At 42.7% G+C, this 18,081-nt stretch overlaps 1 protein-coding gene across 4 annotated transcripts in view; it reads left to right on the top strand.

Moving 5' to 3' along the window:
• Positions 1-18,081, top strand: part of HEG1 (heart development protein with EGF like domains 1) — an 89,187-nt gene that overhangs the window by 29,497 nt on the left and 41,609 nt on the right. For 2 of the 4 annotated variants that reach the window (XM_007985543.3, XM_073009794.1), the window contains exons 4-9: positions 5,246-5,584; positions 6,779-7,114; positions 11,043-11,342; positions 12,065-13,450; positions 14,883-14,999; positions 15,626-15,745. In XM_007985543.3, coding sequence (XP_007983734.2) covers positions 5,246-5,584; positions 6,779-7,114; positions 11,043-11,342; positions 12,065-13,450; positions 14,883-14,999; positions 15,626-15,745 — 2,598 coding nt within the window. The remainder of the gene's footprint in view (positions 1-5,245; positions 5,585-6,778; positions 7,115-11,042; positions 11,343-12,064; positions 13,451-14,882; positions 15,000-15,625; positions 15,746-18,081) is intronic. The other 2 variants (XM_038003432.2, XM_073009795.1) reach the window with 1 other exon arrangement.

The following is an 18,081-nucleotide window of genomic DNA, read 5'->3' as shown; positions in this document are numbered from 1 at the left end:
CTCTGTGCTGTACACCTTGTCATAGCAGGTCATCTAATGCCTCCCTGCCCAGAGAGACTGTAATCCTCCTGAGGACATGGGCTGTGTCTGTTACTTCTTTTAGGTTCCCCCTCGCCCCAGAACAAGGTGTAGCCGATAAGACATAGGGATTAACATGTGCCCAGATACCCTCACAGGGCACATCATGCCATGGGCCAAAGAGAATATTGGAAGCTCTGACCATCTTTTTTCTTCTCTGAGGTTTTATTCAGTGTTTGTGTGTGCTGCTTGTGTTTTCATCCTCGCACCGTAGGGAGCAGGACAGAGAGGTTTGGAAATATTCTTGGAAAATAGAGGTTAGGTTGCCTCCGAAATTGCCATTGCAGAATTTTTATAGGTCAGAGGTTTTTAGAAAGTACCTTGTGAGACTAGGAGTTTGGGTTTGTGTCATCAAAGCCAAAACTAAAGCCAGAAGTCCCTTCTGGAGTGCCTGTTTAAAGCAGCCAGTTCCTCTTCCACATACCCTGTACACAGTTTCCTGCTGACTGGATTTGGATATAATTTATGATTCATGTTTTTAGAAGATTGCTTTTTAAGATTATTCATAAACATTGGTTGGATTGGATAAAAGCTGCAATTCTTCCAGCCTCAAAGTTCTGTGGTTCAGTGATTTACAACTTTACTAAACGGTAGAAAGGAAGCATTTTCTAGGAAGCTATGCTTTGATTCTGGTCAGGATCATTTAATATTTATAATTTAAATTCAACCTACTTTGGTGGTACATTTGAAAAATCAGCCTATGTTTTCAACTTTACTGGACTTGACTCTATGACTCTATATCCACCTATATATTTTTTTCATCTATATTTTTCAACACTAAAAAATGTAATTGTTCCTGAAATTCTTTTACCATCCATCCGTTTCATCATATCTTTCATATCTCTTGAGTCTTTTACTGAGCATTTCTCTTCCTTTTTAGTGAACTGTGTGTGCAGTTTGAGGTAGAGTCCCACCACCCTTTTAGATATTAGAGATGGCTCTGGGTGCTGTTAAATGGGCTTCTCACCAGGCATCCAAGTATGTCTGAATCCATCCTGCCAACCTCCCCTCCTCCCTGTGGGGATGCAGAGGGTACATGCACAAGGATCTGAAGTTACATGGGAAACAAAGTTCTGCTTTGTTTTTAAAGCTGGGCTGGCATCTGCTAACCCACTAACCAGAGTCTTCCCCTTGAATCTAATTGTTGAGACATTACTGTCCCTTTCTGACTACACGATACAGGAGCTCTAGGCACTCAGGCAAGAGTGCTGAGAGAGAGCCAGCAGGACCTGCCAGGCAGACCTGGAGTCGACTCAGCCTGGTTGGCCAGCTCTGGAAAAACAAAAGCAAAGGGGGAATGCAGCAGGGCTTGTGAACACTTGGCCACTCCACCCACTAGGAAATATGACCCTGTGAAAAGCCTGGCACTTGCACCAGTCCGATGAGTGATGCGCCTCACTAGGTGAATACAAGGAAGATAGCTAGGAGCCTGGCACAGAGAGGAGGGGGCTCCTTATTTGGAACGTGAAGGGATTTGAGCAGATGATCTGAAAGATTCTTTCTAGTTTCAGCATCTGTGATTCCACGTGTATCCAGCCTTTGTATTCTGTGCCTCGTTTCACTCTTCACTCAGCTACACAGACACACGCATGCAACATAACCTTTTCCGAGGCTGGGATAGCCAGGAGTCACCTGCTTCCAAAACCAAATTGTATGCTTTACAGTGTTAAAGCAAGTGTAGGCCTAGGGAATGGAATCAGATTTTTAAAAAGAGATCAGAAACCATTGGAAGTTGTTTTTCTTGCTGCTTTACATCTTTTGCTGCTTTTTATCTTTCTATACATTCCATATTTTTTAATAATGACCATTGTATTGTTTGATCATCGGAGGGAAAAGCAAACAAAGCAACAAACGGGAAAAAAGCTCCCTTTTGAAGGTGGAAAGAGATATGTGTATGTTGAATTGTGTGAGAGTGGCTACAATTGAGCACTAAATTTAGTACTGAGCTTCCTGGAAACCAGGGCACAAAGGGAAACCGGGTGGGGCATGCGATTGTTTTCAGATAAAGTAAGCATACAATTTCATCCATAGGCTTAAGTGTTTGGGGGCAGTACGTTTTAAGAGGACAGTTTATATAAGAAACGTTGAGAATCATAATGCAAAATGCCTTCAATTGCTGTTTTGTGGAAATTGTGCTAATGTTCTTTAAAAGCTGATATTTTATGTAGATTCTCAATAGGAGCTGAGGGTATACTAATGGATCTCAACTCATGAAAGTATTTCTGTGGGTAGCTAAGCTACTGTCGTCCAGGTAAATTGCTTTGTGGTGATTTCACTTTGTAAAGAAAGAGAGCATAAATAACTCTGAAGATTGTAGATGTGGCGTATCTTTCTCAAATATCAGCTGCTTCAGCTGCACTTCTGGCAAGTTCTGGATTGTGGTCAGGTCAAGGTTGAGCATTCCGACGTGCTCCTGAGGTTCCAGTGTTTTGTGCTATGATTGAAGAGAGACCCATGTACTTTTAGCAGACGAGCAGGCATTCTTACAACCTCCCATTATAAAGATCAGGAATTTGGCTTGTGTCTGCTCCCAGATGGATGGTCTTTCCATCTTTGAATGGCTGCTTTAGGGGTAGAAATGAGCAAGAAGGGCAATTATTAAATAACCAAGAATCTAGCCTGTTGATTAGAAATGTGGTACATTTCCCCCTAGATTTATTTAACAGGTGCTCATTTAGTAATATAAGTGGTGTTTGTAGATTAGTTTGACCAAACATTTTCTCTTTTTACAAAGAGTCACCAACTCTGTCAAAGTATTCACACACATTTCATAGCTTTCCTGTGAGGACTAAATGAGATTTGTACATAATGTACTTAGCCCAATTCCTTGCAAGTCATAATTGGTCAGTGAATGGTAGTTTTTGATAATGATGATAATGATGAGATAATGAGATAAAGAAGCAACGTTCTGCAGAGCTCTCAGAGTCAGGGAAAAACAGAACCATTTTCCTTTCCTGACTTTCAGCATTTGTGACTTTTGTAATTATATTTCATTTCCATTGATTTGCTAAATCCACTAGAGGTGGACAGGCCTGGGTTTTTCAGGCTGAATTCAGTATCACCATTGGAGTTTTTTGTTTGTTTGTTTGTTTTGGTTTGGTTGGTTGGTTGGTTGGTTGAGACCAAGTCTCTCTCTGTCACTCAGGCTGGAGTGCAGTGGCACAATCTCAGCTCACTGCAACCTCCACCTCCCGGGTTCAAGCAATTCTCCTGCCTCAACCTCCTGAGTAGCTGGGATTACAGGCACCCACCACCACAGCCAGCTAATTTTTGTATTTTTAGTAGAGATGGTGTTTCACTATGTTGGCCAGGCTGGTCTCAAACACCTGTCCTCAGGTGATCCACCCACCTCGACCTCCCAAAGTGCTGGGATTACAGGCATGAGCCACTGCACCAGGTCGATCACTGGACTTTGATGGGAATGTTGAATGGATGAAATTCATGCAGTTTCCTGGGAATAGAAGTGTTTTGAAAGAACCTCCAGAAAGCTGATGAGGCTGTAATTTGGTGGATATAAATGATGACTCTAATGAAGTTAGGGCTGAGAAGCCATGTGGTTGAGTGAGGATTTGGGGCATGTCTATTATGCTTTTTTTTCTTTTTTTCTTTTTCTTTTTTTAAATACTGAAATATGTTTTGTTTGGTTGGTTTGGTTTGGTTTATGTTTTTAAGTAGAGGTGGATTTTGGTCGTCTGGGACTCTATTTTTGTGTCCAGGTCTTTCTGTTTCTTGTTTCCATTACTAGTTTTATAGATTGCCTGCATCTTCATTTTGTCTCCATTAAGGTGGGGTGACCAGAGCTGCTGGCTGTGTTCTAGATACAGCTGGTTTTATGGTTTTGCACAAGAGTGAGAGGAACCTTTTTGTTTCCCATGCTTGCTGGCTCTCTTTCTCTACTCTCTCTCTTGCTGTAGTGATATTTAAAATTTATTTGTGGTTGTGGTCACAACTACACATAGGACTGGTCTTCAAGGAATTGTTTGTAATGACAACTTCCTTTTTCCCTTTTCTAGGCCATAATTAACAGCTCAAAGCCTTTTATTATATAGGTGTAGAGTACTTTTTATTATTTTTAGCCTAAAAAGGAGAAAGAAACTCTCTTTTTGTGCCTTTAGTCTTACCCACCATGTTTCTTTCCATTCCCTAAGCTTTCCTGCAGTTTATTCCCGTTTGGAGTGAAGATTTTAATAGACCTTTCTGGAGGTCAGTTCTCAGGGCATCCTTTAGAAAGTTATTTATGGAAGGGAGCCACCTGTACTTATGTGGAGCAGACTACGTCTTTTGACCAATAGTGTCTGATTCACTCCTTGAGGTTCTTGACAGTTTCCTCGTGGCTGCCATCCTTCAACGAAACTGCTCGTGGAGTCCTTGATCTCCGAGGGGCCCACTGGAGTAGTATGAAGATTTGAGAGCTGGTCTCTAAAGCTTAATAGGGCAAAGTATGACAATGAAGCCTGTTTGCTTTTGGGTGGAATTAAATTTGTGGGGTAATAATAAGTATTTCCTGCTGGTTAGAAATTCTGTTACTTAACAAATGCAGTTTGGTGAATAGTCTTTCAAAGCATAAGGCTTAGGATGGCCATGAGGTGGGGAATAATAAAGAACCCTTGATGGTGACAAGGCTGGGAATTACTGCTCTAGGCCATGAACATTCCAACTGTGTTCTGCGAAACCCTAGGCCTCCTTAGTAGTGACTTGGGGTGGGCCACCTTGCAGCAGCTTCACTTTTATTCATTTTATGTATGGGATTTTAATCAATAACAACATTTGAACAAAAGCATTACATTGCTAAAACAAAGCAGAGCAAAATAACAAAAACTTTATCACAGTGGCCAGTCCTGTTTAAGCTGTCAGGTAGAATTCAGCAGACATTTTCATCTTCCTTTTTAAAAAACAAATCATGCAAATAACATATAAGCTTCTCATTGTGCCTGGTGAGGGATCTCGGTGTTCTCCACCTTCCTCCGTGAGAAGTGAGAATTAGAACTAGTAAGGGGAGAGTGCGGGCATGTGGTCGCATGTGTGTATATAGATATGTTTGTATCTATATTAGGTGCATGGTATTTAGATGTATCCACCAAAATGTAAGAAACATCATTTGTATCTCTAATACAGTGATTTTCTTACACTCCTGAGTAATTTTGAAGCATATCTTTTTCCGTTGTAGCTTCTGAAAGTACAGAGAAGCTTAACAACTCCACTGGCCTCCAGAGCTCCTCAGTCCATCAGACAAAGATAATGCACGTTGCCACAGTGTTCACTGATGGTGGCCCAAGAACACTCCGATCTTTGACGGTCAGTCTGGGACCTGTGAGCAAGACAGAAGGCTTCCCCAAGGACTCCAAGATTGCCACGACTTCAGCTTCAGTCCATCTTTCACCCTCTGCCATGGAATCGAGAAGAAACAGTAAAGTAACTGGGAATCCAGGGGATGGGGAATTCATTGAACCATCCACAGAAAATGAATTTGGACTTACATCTTTGCATTGGCAAAATGATTCCCCAAGTAAGTATTCCATCTTTACTTGATCTATTAGGGACATTTGTAAATTGTTAAATTTTCTTAGGGGATCTCTTCAAGACCATTTGTAATCTTCAGAGAAAAGTATGCTTTTAAATGGCACTATTGCATTTTGATGGTCACTCTTATGAGAATATTGTGAAGTTAGTCAGACCGGTGTCATTCCTCCTGCTTTCTTATAGATGAGAAAACTGCGGCTCTGAGGATTTAAGTAATGGGTGCCTGGCCATCTAGCTCACTCAATAGAGTTGAGACCTTAGCCTCAGGGTTCTCAGTTCCATCTTCTTTTCACTCAACAGCATGGTCTTCAAGCTGAGAGCTGGCCTGCTCTTTATGTTTTATTTTGTTTTGAAGACAATATCTGGCTCTGTCACCCAGGCTGGAGTGCAGTGGCATGATCACGGCGCACTGCAGCCTCAACCCCCCCAGGCTCAGGTGATCTCTCACCTCAGCCTCCGGAGTAGCTAGGACTACAGGTGCATGCCACTCCACCCAGCTAATTTTTCTGTTTTTTGTAGAGATGGGGTCTTGCAATGTTGCCCAGGCTGGCCTTGGGCTCTGGCCCTAAGCAATCCTCCCACCTTGCCCTCCCGAAGTGCCGGGATTACAGGCACGAGCCATTGTGCCCAGCCTGGCCCACTCTTCAAACTAGCTTCGGTTATTTTATGTACACATTGTCTTTCCACGTAAATGTGCAAATGTAAATACTGTTCCCAAACTCATGGTTTAGCTTGATCCTTATAATTGATTTTTGTTTCTGCTATACTTTGGTATTAGAATAACCTTTATTCGTAAGAGAACAGCTTTAGGAAAGTGCTCTGACTGTGCGCTGTATTTATGTGCGTTGTATTTGTTGTATGTAACCACACATTCACTCTCTCGAACACTTTCTATGGGAAAGAGAATGAAACACTCAAGCCTATAGGTTACTCTGCTACTTGCACATGCTGTTTCAAAGGTCCCCTATTCAGCAAGTTATATTTTTTTGTATTGCTACCTTACTGCCACCCAAGAGTTTTGAAATAATTATTTAGAATATGATAGTGCATAATACATTTAATAAACACCATACCAGGTTCCTTGGCAAAGCATCTTTCCCTAGAGAGGTCTCACTTCTTAGTTGCCAAGGGATCTCTTTCATATCTATGTAATGGCCTTTTTTCCTATGATACCTTACAGCCTTTGGAGAACATCAGCTTGCCAGCAGCTCTGAGGTGCAAAACGGAAGTCCCGTGTCTCAGACCGAGACTGTGTCTAGGTCAGTCGCACCCACAAGAGGTGGAGCGAGCACTGAACACTGGCTCTTGACCAACAGCACAACATTTGCAGATGTGACAGGAAGCTCTGCTTCATACCCTGAAGGTGCGAATGCATCAGTGTTGACCCAGTTCTCAGACTCTACTGTACAGTCTGGAGGAAGTCACACAGCGTTGGGAGATAGGAATTATTCAGAGTCTTCATCTACATCTTCCTCGGAAAGCTTGAATTCATCAGCACCACGTGGAGAACGTTCGAGTGAGTTTTTCTATTTCATGCAACTGTGCCCCATGGAGGAGAGAGGGACTCACGATGCTTATGAAATCTGTGGCATATTAAAACCATGCATGAGGGCCAGGCGTGGTGGCTCATGCCTGTAATCCCAGCACTTTGGGAGGTTGAGGCGGGTGGATCACCTGAGGTCAGGAGTTCGAGACCAGACTGACCAACTTGATGAAAGCCCATCTCTACTAACAATACAAAAAATTAGCCAGGTGTGGTGGTGGGCATCTGTAATCCCAGCTACTTGGGAGGCTGAGGCAGAAGAATTGTTTGAACCCATGAGGTGGAGGTTGCAGTGAGCTGAGATCACACCACTGTACTCCAGCCTGGGCAATCAAAGTGAAACTCTCCCCCCACCCAAAACAAAAAAGCATGAGTGAATGAAATAACTCCTCAGGCCCCTCCACCTTCCTTCCTTATTTCCCAGGCCCTTATTCTGGCTGGTTGATACAGATACACCTATATATCCCCCAGTTTTTTCCGGTACATCTCTGGGAAGCTGTTCTTGCCACTTCCTCTTCCCACACATAGCTCAGGGACTTCTCTGTCCACATCCTCTCATTCCCTGTGGCCAACCCATAATTCCATACCTGCCTCAGTCACAGAGCTTCTGGAAGGTGAAAATCTCACCTTCTTGTTAGTAGTTGTCGGTGCATTCATTCCAATAAATTCTCTCTTTTTAAAAAACAGGTTTATTGACGTATTTCACATTCCATAGTATTTGCCCATTTAAAGTACACAATTCAGTGATTTTTAGCATAGTCACAAAGTTGTGCAGCATCACCAATGTCTAATTCCGGAACATTTCCATCACCCCACAAAGAAACTCCAAACTCATCAGCAGTCACCTCCCATTCTCCCCTCTTCCAGTCCCTGGCAATCACTCCTGTGTTTTCTGTCTCTGTAGATTTGTCCATTCGAGACATTTCCTATAAATGAAATCATACAATATGTGATCCTTTGTGTCTTTCCCTTAGTGTCATGTTTTCAAGGTTCATCCATGTTGTATCACAAGTTCGTTCCTTTTCGTGGCTTACTAATATGCCATGGCAGGGATATGCCACACTTCGTTTATCAATTGTCATCAATTGATGGATGTTTGGGTTGTTCCCACCTTTTGGCTATGATGAGTAATGCTTTGGTGAACATTCGGGTGCAAGTGTATATGTGGTCATAAATTTTCAATTCTTTAGGAAGGGCCAGGTTATGTGGCTGTGACTGTTCTATTTTTAACCTTCTGAGGAACTGCCGAACTCTTTTCCAAAGTGGCTGCATCATTTTATTTTCCCACCAGCAGTGTACAAGTGTTCTAATGTTGCTACATCTTCACCGACACTTGTAATTATCCATCTTTCCTGATTATAGCCATCTGAGTGGGGGTGAAGCATCTTATTGTGGTTTTGACTTGTATTTCCCAGTTGACTAATAATGCTGAGCATCTTTTCATGTGCTTCTTGGTCACTTGTATGTCTTCTTTGAATATGTCTATTCCAATCTTTTGACTATTAAAATTGGGTTGTTTGACTCTTTATTATTAAATTGTAAGAGTTCTTTGTGGCTGGCTGTGGTGGCTCACACCTGTAATTCCAGCAGTTTGGCAGGCTGTGGCAGGCGAATCACTTAAGGTCAGAAGTTCAAGACCGGCCTGGCCAACATGGCAGGCCTGTCTTTACTAAAAATACAGAAATTAGCCAGACACAATGGCACATGCCTATAATCCCAGCTACTCGGGAGGCTGAGGCAGGAGAATCGCTTGAATCTGTGAGGCGTAAGTTGCAGTGAGCTGAGATCGTGCCACTGCACTCTAGCCTGGGTGACAGAGATACTCTGTCTCAAAAAAAAAATTCTTTGCATAATCTGGATACAGTCCTTTATCAAATATATAATTTGCAGACATTTCTCCTGTGGGTTGTCTTTTCTCTTTCTTGATGGAATCATTTGTAGCACAAAAGTTTTTAAATTTGAAGAAGTCCAATTTGTCAATTTGAGAAAATTTTTCTTTTGATGTTTCTTTTTAATAATGCTTTGGGATAATTTTTTAAAACAATTCTCAGAAGTCTTTTATCAATGTAAAGTATATTCTGACTAAAGCAAAAATGTATTAGCTTATCATTTAAGCTTTGAATAGGTTTAAATTCTTACTTCTCAAGTCACTAGTAATAGCTTCATTTCCCCCATATGAGAATCCTAATTGATGAGGAAGATTAGCATTTATTAATACTCATGTGATGTGGAAAAGCATGCATTTATCATGAAAGAATACCACACATATGAGCGGGGGATATTTATGCTCTTTTATGTCTGTGCCTGGAAAACACATTATCTATCTCCTAAGCAAAAGGAATCATTTTTCACCCTCACTACTGTGGGGGTCAGGACTTCTACCTTCTCAAACCAGGATCCTGAGTTTCATAGCCTTTCCCTTTTACATCTCTTCAGTACCCTCTTCTCTGCAATTAATGCTCAGTTGGTTTAAGAGGGATATATGATTTCAGTGTGATCAGATCTTGGAGTTCAGTTATAAAGAGCTAGATAGAAAGTAGCCACATTCCTGAAACCATCTCACTGTGGGTTAACACAATGCTTTATCTCGTTCCCTCAGAGTCACCCAAAGCTGACGGGTTCTGCACTCCAGCCTTTTAGAGCTCTTGACCCGCTCCCTTTTCTGCATTCAGATTCAGCCCCTCCATTTCATGTCTGACTCTCTCTCTACTTTGTTGAGCCTGTAACCCTGATGTAGTCATTGGCCTAAATTTCATTTAACAGAGAGTTTAGGATCTCCCTATCCAAGGCCTTTTTCTCTTTGCCCAGAGAAATCGTACTCAGTTAGATCCTGCTCTTGAGCCTCTCCTGGTTGGCTCTCCACAGGTCTCGAGCCCTTCAGCCTGGCTTGAGTTGCATCCCTCTCTGGCTTCTGGCTTTCTCAGTGATGCTCGTGGCCCATGCTCATTCCTGTCTCTTGTCAATTCAAACCTATCCCAAAATGAATGTAGCCAACACTCAGCTTTACACTGTTTTCCATCAAAGCATGGCCGTGGGGTACTGATAGCCAGTCTGGGCTGGGAATGTGAATAAGAACCAGAAAAGAGCCTGGTTTTTTTGTTTGTTTGTTTGTTTTGTTTTGTTTGTTTTTGTACAGCCAGATTAGGAAGGATTTAGGCCAAGGAGAATTGGACCTCATTTTCATCATTTCTGAAAAGAAGGGTTTATCTGATAATCTAACAATCTAAGATTAGTTCTAAGACCTTTTAGATTTGTAGCATAAACATATACCCAAAAGAGAATGAAAAGAACATTTATTCATGTGTCATCTTCCCTATTCCATCCCCATCAATGGAATAAAACACATGCATTTTAAAAAATAAAAGAAGACAAAAAACAAGCCCACCTTTCACCCCCAGCCCCAGGCTATTTCTTTGCCATTGTACTAATGCTCTGGAATGACTGGCCCTGTGGCCATTCATGTATTCCTGGTCCTTCCAGAAGGAAGAGCCTTCCAAGGAGGACTGTGGCCTCCCTCCTGGGCCTTGTGCAAATGTCTAAAACCCCAGTAGGGTTATTAGTCTTTGACCCACTGTTTACCTCCTCACCACCACTACCAGTTTCTCTGACATAAACTCTATTTATTATGTATCACTGAGCAAAAATCCAATATCGATCCTGTTACTAAAGTAATATACCCTCCTATAAATCCAGGGTGCCTGAACAGATGTGCTGATCCACAGTTCCTCTTGAGGTTTCAATCACTGAGCCATGTTTACAAGAGCGACAGACATCTCAGATAAAGACCCTAAGAGTACAGGGAGGTGTCTTGGCTCCCATGGCCCAGGAAGTGAGGCTTGGTGCACAATCCTGTTGCTGCAGCCCTGCATTTTTCAGCCATCCCCTTTCGCTCTACTTTTAGCCTTGGAAGACAGCCAAGAGCCGGGCCAAGCGCTTGGTGATAGTTCCGCCAATGCGGAGGATAGGACTTCTGGGGTGCCCTCTCTTGGCACCCACACCTTGGCTACTGTCACTGGAAACGGGGAACGCACACTGCGGTCTATCACCCTCACCAACACCAGCATGAGCATGACTTCTGGGGAAGCGGGCAGCCATGCAGCGACCATGCCCCAAGAAACAGAGAGCGCCTCTCTGCACGTGAACGTGACGGACGACATGGGCCTGGTCTCACGGTCACTGGCTGCCTCCAGTGCCCTAGGAGGTGGGATGTCTTCCACAGTCTCTTTTAACACATCCCTTCAGCTCATCTATTAATTTACTCACAGTCCTGGGATGATTCAGTTAGCTGTCAAGCCAGAAAGTGCCTTATAAGCTCTTTATGGAGAGAACTTTCTAGGTTCTCCCACGTCAGGAAGGTGAACACCCCTCCCCAATTCCCACCCCCAGCCCTCCACACACACTCACCTAAGGAATTTGGGATAGTGTCTGCTGGGAGACTTGAAATAAGAGACTAACCACTTGTGGCTAAGGTCAATCTCCTAGGAAAGAAATATCTCATTCTACAGAATGGCAAGTTGGGAAGGTTTTCATTTTTTCATTTAGACATAACAGTTATTCTATTTGGGGTCTTAAGAGCTTTTCAGATAGCAGTTTGCTTTTATCGAAAAAGGCATGTGGAGGGAATTTGGAACTCCTCTCCATTTTTAGACTCTTAGTCCCCACTTCTCTTTTGTTACCATTTCCACTGCCACTACCACTGCTTCTGTCAGAAGGTCAATCTGCTCAGAGGAGACACTGACCACTCCTGCCTGCCCACAATGTCTTTGTTCAGAGTGCTCACCATTGAAAGCCACCTCTCCAAAGCAAGTGTTTCACCCACTTGAATTCATTGAGTTCCAGGACACTGAAAGTCTGTTTGATAGTGTATGTTTCAGAGATTTGTTGTTCTTTTATTTGACCTAACTTTGGCTTTTCCCTTTACAGTCACTGGGATTAGCTACGGTCAAGTGAGTGGCACAGCTACTGAACAAAGGACTTCCAGTGACCACACAGACCACACCTACCTGTCATCTACTTTCACCAAAGGAGAACGGGCATTACTGTCCATTACAGATAACAGTTCATCCTCAGACATCGTGGAGAGCTCAACTTCTTATATTAAGATCTCAAACTCTTCACATTCAGACTATTCCTCCTTTTCTCATACTCAGACTGAGAGAAGTAACATCTCATCCTATGACGGGGAATATGCTCAGCCTTCTACTGAGTCGCCAGTTCTGCATACATCTAACCTTCCATCCTACACACCCACCATTAATATGCCAAACACTTCGATTGTTCTGGACACTGATGCTGAGTTTGTTAGTGACTCCTCCTCTTCTTCCCCCTCCTCCTCTTCCTCCTCCTCCTCCTCCTCTTCTTCTTCTTCAGGACCTCCTTTGCCTCTACCCTCTGTGTCACAATCCCACCATTTATTTTCATCAATGTTGCCATCAACTGGGGCCTCTGTGCATCTACTGAAGTCTACCTCTGATGCATTCACACTATTATCTTCCTCACCATCACCTTTACCAGTATCCTTAACAACATCTACATCTGCCCCACTTTCCATCTCACAAACAACCTTACCACAGTCATCTTCTACCCTAGTCCTGCCCAGGGTAACGGAGACTCCTGTGACTTCAGTTCAGACATCAACAATGACATCATTTATGACAATGCTCCATAGTAGTCAAACTGCAGACCTTAAGAACCGGAGCACCCCACACCAAGAGAAAGTCATTACAGAATCAAAGTCACCAAGCCTGGTCTCTCTGCCCACAGAGTCCACCAAAGCTATGACAACGAGCTCTCCTTTGCGTCCATCCTTAACAGAGTCCTCCACAGAGCAAACCCTTCTAGCCACAAGCACCAACTTAGCACAAATGTCTCCAGCTTTCACCACCACCATTCTGAAGACCTCTCATCCTCTTATGACCACTCCTGGCACCCTGTCAAGCACAGCATCTCTGGTCACCGGTCTTACAGCCATACAGACTACAGCTGGAAAACAGCTCTCGCTGACCCATCCTGAAATTCTAGTTCCTCAAATCTCAACAGAAGGTGGCATCAGCACAGAAAGGAACCAAATGAATGTAGATGCTACCACTGGATTGATCCCTCTGACCAGTATACCCACATCAGCAAAAGAATTGACCACAAAACTTGGCGTTACAGCAGAGTACAGCCCAGCTTCACATTCCCTCGGAACATCTCCTTCTCCCCAAACCACAGTTGTTTCCACAGCTGAAGCCTTGGCTCCCAAATCTGCCACCTTTGCTGTTCAGAGCAGCACACGGTCACCAACAACACTGTCCTCTTCAGCCTCAGGTAAAACACAGTCACGCAAGCACATGTTAACTGCAAGGCCCAGTCCAGCACTGAGAGCTACATGGGGCTCGGGGTTCATGTGAATTTGTAGAAATGGCTGGCATTTGAAATAGCCTCTGTTTTGTGACCTAAAATGCTTCCTGTTTAAACACTTAAAGTGTAAAAGAAGGTCATGGGTAGGCCTAATTTTCTCACCCCTGTGTTGCATAATGCTTCCTGAATAAAGAGGAAAGGATGCATTGGCCATGTGTCACATCAGTAGATGGTACAATTGCAGCTTTTAGTGTCCTGTAGTTGTAAGAGCTTTTCAAGCATGCCTTTAACTCCTCAGAGGTCAGAGGAGGGTAGTGAAGCAGGATTGCAGGGTGGAGAAACTCAAGTAAAGAAGCTTAGATGGCCTGACTGAGACAGGGATCAACTGGGTATCTGCTTCTGGATTAGATCTCAGAGTCTCTGAGTCAGGGGCTCCCCAGTCACCAGGGGGCTTCTTGGTATCACTGGGTTTCTCTTGATCCAGGGAAGCCCAAGCTCCTTTGTCTCCCAAAGAGGGTGTGGCTAGTTGATAAATGGGAGTGGGGAGACATGTAAATGAAAAGATGGTGAACTAACCTTTTCCCACAGTGACTGCATGGCCAGGGCTCCTTTATATCACACTTAGGGTTGTTTTTATAGCCATGTTGAAGTTGCTGGTACCAGGAAAGTAAAGTCAGCCAAATAATCCTTTGTCATTTAAGGAACAGTAGAAGGCAGTAGGATGATGCATCTTTTCATGTCACGTTCAAAATTACACTTTTGGCTTGTCCAGACACGGGAAAGGAAAACTGCTGTTGGAGAAGGAGTGAAATGGAAACTGGCGTCTTAGGGAAGAAGGAAAGAAGAGATGATGCTTTGTAGTGGCTGGAGCAGAAAGCTCAGTGAGCAGTACAGTTCCAGCCTGTCAGCCACAATCAACCTGGGCTGGAGGCTCATAAGCAAATCATCCCTGTGCCAGCCCAAGAGAAAGGACAGGGCACGTGTGCACACACGCACATAGAGTAAATCTAGCAGGGGGATGAGTTGATCAGAGATCCTTTTCCCCCCTAAAGTGTGCTTTCAATTGACATTGATTCAAGTAGAATTTTCTAAGTGTCACCAAGGCGATATAATCATCAATCCTGAATGGAGTGACCTGTAAGCTGCATTTGATTAGAATCAGTTCTTGCCTTCAGAGATCCCATTGTCTAACATTTATATCTGAACACAAACTAGTACCAGGACCCAGTCCCACTGCACCTCTGGGAAACCCATTTTACTTTTGTAATGTTGCCTTTCAGGGCAAGTAAACAGAAATAAGCAAGAATCAAATATTAGCTGGGAGAATTAAATATTTACCTAGAGCTGCCTTTACATTTCCTGTGTGGTTAACTGCTTTACTCCTGGAATGTGTTTGTAGTCAACAGCTGTGCCACGAACCCTTGTCTTCATGATGGCGAATGCATCGCAGACAACACCAGCCGTGGCTACCACTGCAGGTGCCCGCCTTCCTGGCAAGGGGATGATTGCAGTGTAGGTAAGAGAAGAAGTAATGCCCAGTGGTCTACACTATAGTAGGACATTAGGCTACCCAATAAACTCCTTTTTCCTCCAAAATGTGGACGAATACACTGTTTTAGTTAATACTCTGCTTACTCGAGAGTTAGCATGCTTGTAGGTGGTGATCTTCAGGAGAATGTCAGGAACTGTAGTGTGGCATGGACTGTAGTGTGGCACTGACAGACTTCCTGATCTGTGTCTGTTCCCGACACTTGTGCCACACAGGACCCTAGTCCTGCCCCTAGACTTTACTGTGCTGATGCCTCAGCCTGGAATCCGCCTGCTGCCACCCTAATCTATTGATTAAAGTCCTTCCAGTTGTAGTCCAGATGTTATGTGAAACAGTCTTTAATTCTCCCCTCCATTAAAATTTGCTGTTTTCCCCGTATATGCAAATCTTGTCTTGTATTTACAGTTGTTTATATGGCCACCTCCACCCTCAATAGGTGGCAAGCCCCTTGAGGGCAAGGGTGTTCTCATATTCATCCTTTGGGGTCTCACCACACCTAGCACATTTGGCCCTTACTAAGTACTTGCTACACTGGGTTATGGTTTTGCTGTTTGCTACAGATTCAAGATGGTCTTCTTTTTTCTCCTCTATAGATGTGGATGAATGCCTGTCGAACCCCTGCCCATCCACGGCCACATGCAACAATACTCAGGGATCCTTTATCTGCAAATGCCCGGTTGGGTACCAGTTGGAAAAAGGGATATGCAATTTGGGTAAGAGACTTGGTCTATTTTGGACTTTATTCTGTACCATAATATATTTTACAAGGTAACGTTTGTTATTTTTCTTCCTAATCAAAATCAGTAGTTGTCCAAGGTACAAACTTAAGGAATATAGAAAAAAGTGGAAACTATTGTCCGTTATTCTACTACCTGGAGATAAAGCGCCCTACTTTGCGTCATGTTTTTGATGTGCAGTGTATTTTTACATAGTTGGAATCATAGGACATTTGTATAAACTTTATATCTTAAACATTTTCCTATGTTGTTAAAAACATTGTACAACATCTTAATGAATGCATATTATGCTATCATTTATGTATAATATTATTTGCTTAACCACTCCACCCTGGAGCTAGGAAAAAATAATCAAAAGGATTATTCTGACTACATAGTAAAAAAAAAAAAAAAAAAAAAAAAAAAAGAAAGAAAGAAAAGAGAGAGTAAAACTCTGATTGTCCTACCACATTCACACATTCTTTCATTTTTAAAAGTGACCTTTGTGCTCTTGCTCACAGGCAGATGCGTTCTGAGAAAGCTGCTGTCCTAATTGTATCACACAATTTGTCATGTTTTGTTCGCTAATTTGATAGATTCATGAAGCTGTTTGATTTTGAAAATAATCTCCATTTTACAAGTTAAAAAGCAAACAAACCAAACAAAAGCCAAGACCCTCACAAGGTGCTGAGTGGCCAAGCTTACTTAACACGTTGGTGGGAAGCGTGGTTTCCAGCCCACAGCTCTTTCTATTACACCATAATGTGTTAATTTCAGGAGCTTTCTTGCTTGCAGGGTGTGACCCTTGTTAGAATATCAAGTTTAATGCATAGCTTGTTGAAGAAGTTAGAAATGAAAGATACAGAGTTTTGTTTTTTTTCTTTTTTCTTTTTTTTTTTTTTTTTGAGACAGAGTCTCACTCTGTTGCCCAGGCTGCAGTGCAGTGGCACCATCTCAGCTCTCTGCAACCTCCACCTCCCAGGTTCAAGCGATTTTCATGCCTCAGCCTCCGTGTACCTGGGGTTACAAGCGTGCACCACCATGCCCGGCTGATTTTTGTATTTTTAGTATAGAAGGGGCTTCGCTACATTGGCCATGCTCTCAAACTCGTAACCTCAAGTGATCTGCCTGCCTTGACCTCCCAAAGTACTGGGATTACAGGTGTGAGCCACTGTACCTGGCCAGATACAGAATTTCTAAGCTCAGTAAGGAAACTGGCAGATAAAATAACTCATCTTTCAATTGTCTTAAATTGCCCAGTGTGACACTTAACACACAAAAAGCGCTCAGTGTTTTTGAGAGAGCAAATGTCTGTATCCTTTGAAAGTGCTGTTAGCTGTGGGCTGAAGGGAATTTTTAAGAAGTACCCTACCAAAATCATGGTAGAATTGTGAAATTTGTTTAAAATACAAAGATCAAGTCAAAACATTATTTCAAAAAGAAGGATCTAGAAATAGAGACATCAGTCAAAATCAAGAATTTCTCTCATTCTGGCCTGGCTCAGTGGCTGATGCCTGTAATCCCAACACTTTGGGAGGCTGAGGTGGGCTGAACACTTGAGATCGGGAATTCAAGACCAGCCTGGTCAACATGGTCAAACCCTGACTGTACTAAAATTACAAAAATTAGCCAGGCATGGTATTACACACCCAAGTAGTCCTAGCTACTTGGGAGGCTGAGGCATGAGAATTGCTTGAACCCGGGAGGCGAAGGTTGTGATGAGTCGAGATTGCACCACTGCACTCCAGCCTGGGCCATACAGCAAGACTCAGTCTCAAAAAAAAAAAAAAAGAAAAAAATTTAAAAAAAAAAGAATTTATTTTATTCTAATAATGCACTTGCGTTTTAGTAAACTATTTAGCCACACCCTAAGAAATAGCCAGGAGTTTTCAGTTTAAGAACAGAGAAGCTGGAAATGATTTGTTTTTAAGGATTGTGGGGAAAGTATATTTGCCCAGGACTCAAATGATTTGCTTCCAGCTCCAGGGCCACCACCTATAGCACATGGCTCCTGACCCCTAATTTCCTCATCTGTAAAATCAGATTACCATCGGTCCTGCTTCCCACTCAAGATTATTGTGAAGATCAAATAAAGTAATATATTTGAGCAAGCTTTGAAAATGGTAAAGAGCTGTCCAGATGGGAGGTATCATTTAACTTTAGTCTTCAAACTCTCGGACCAGAATTGAAGGCATTGAAAACAATAAACTGCTCTGAGTGCAAAGTAATAATTATGACTCTTTCCCAAAAAAAAATCATTTAGATAACATACAGAAATCAACATTTCAATTGTAAGTAAAAATTCTACTTAAAGCCAGGTGCTGTAACTGCAG

The sequence above is a fragment of the Chlorocebus sabaeus genome, chromosome 22 (genome assembly GCF_047675955.1).
Source record: "Chlorocebus sabaeus isolate Y175 chromosome 22, mChlSab1.0.hap1, whole genome shotgun sequence".
Classification (NCBI taxonomy): domain Eukaryota; kingdom Metazoa; phylum Chordata; class Mammalia; order Primates; family Cercopithecidae; genus Chlorocebus; species Chlorocebus sabaeus.
Note: the sequence above shows the minus strand (reverse complement) of the source record. Positions and strands in the feature narration are given on the sequence as shown.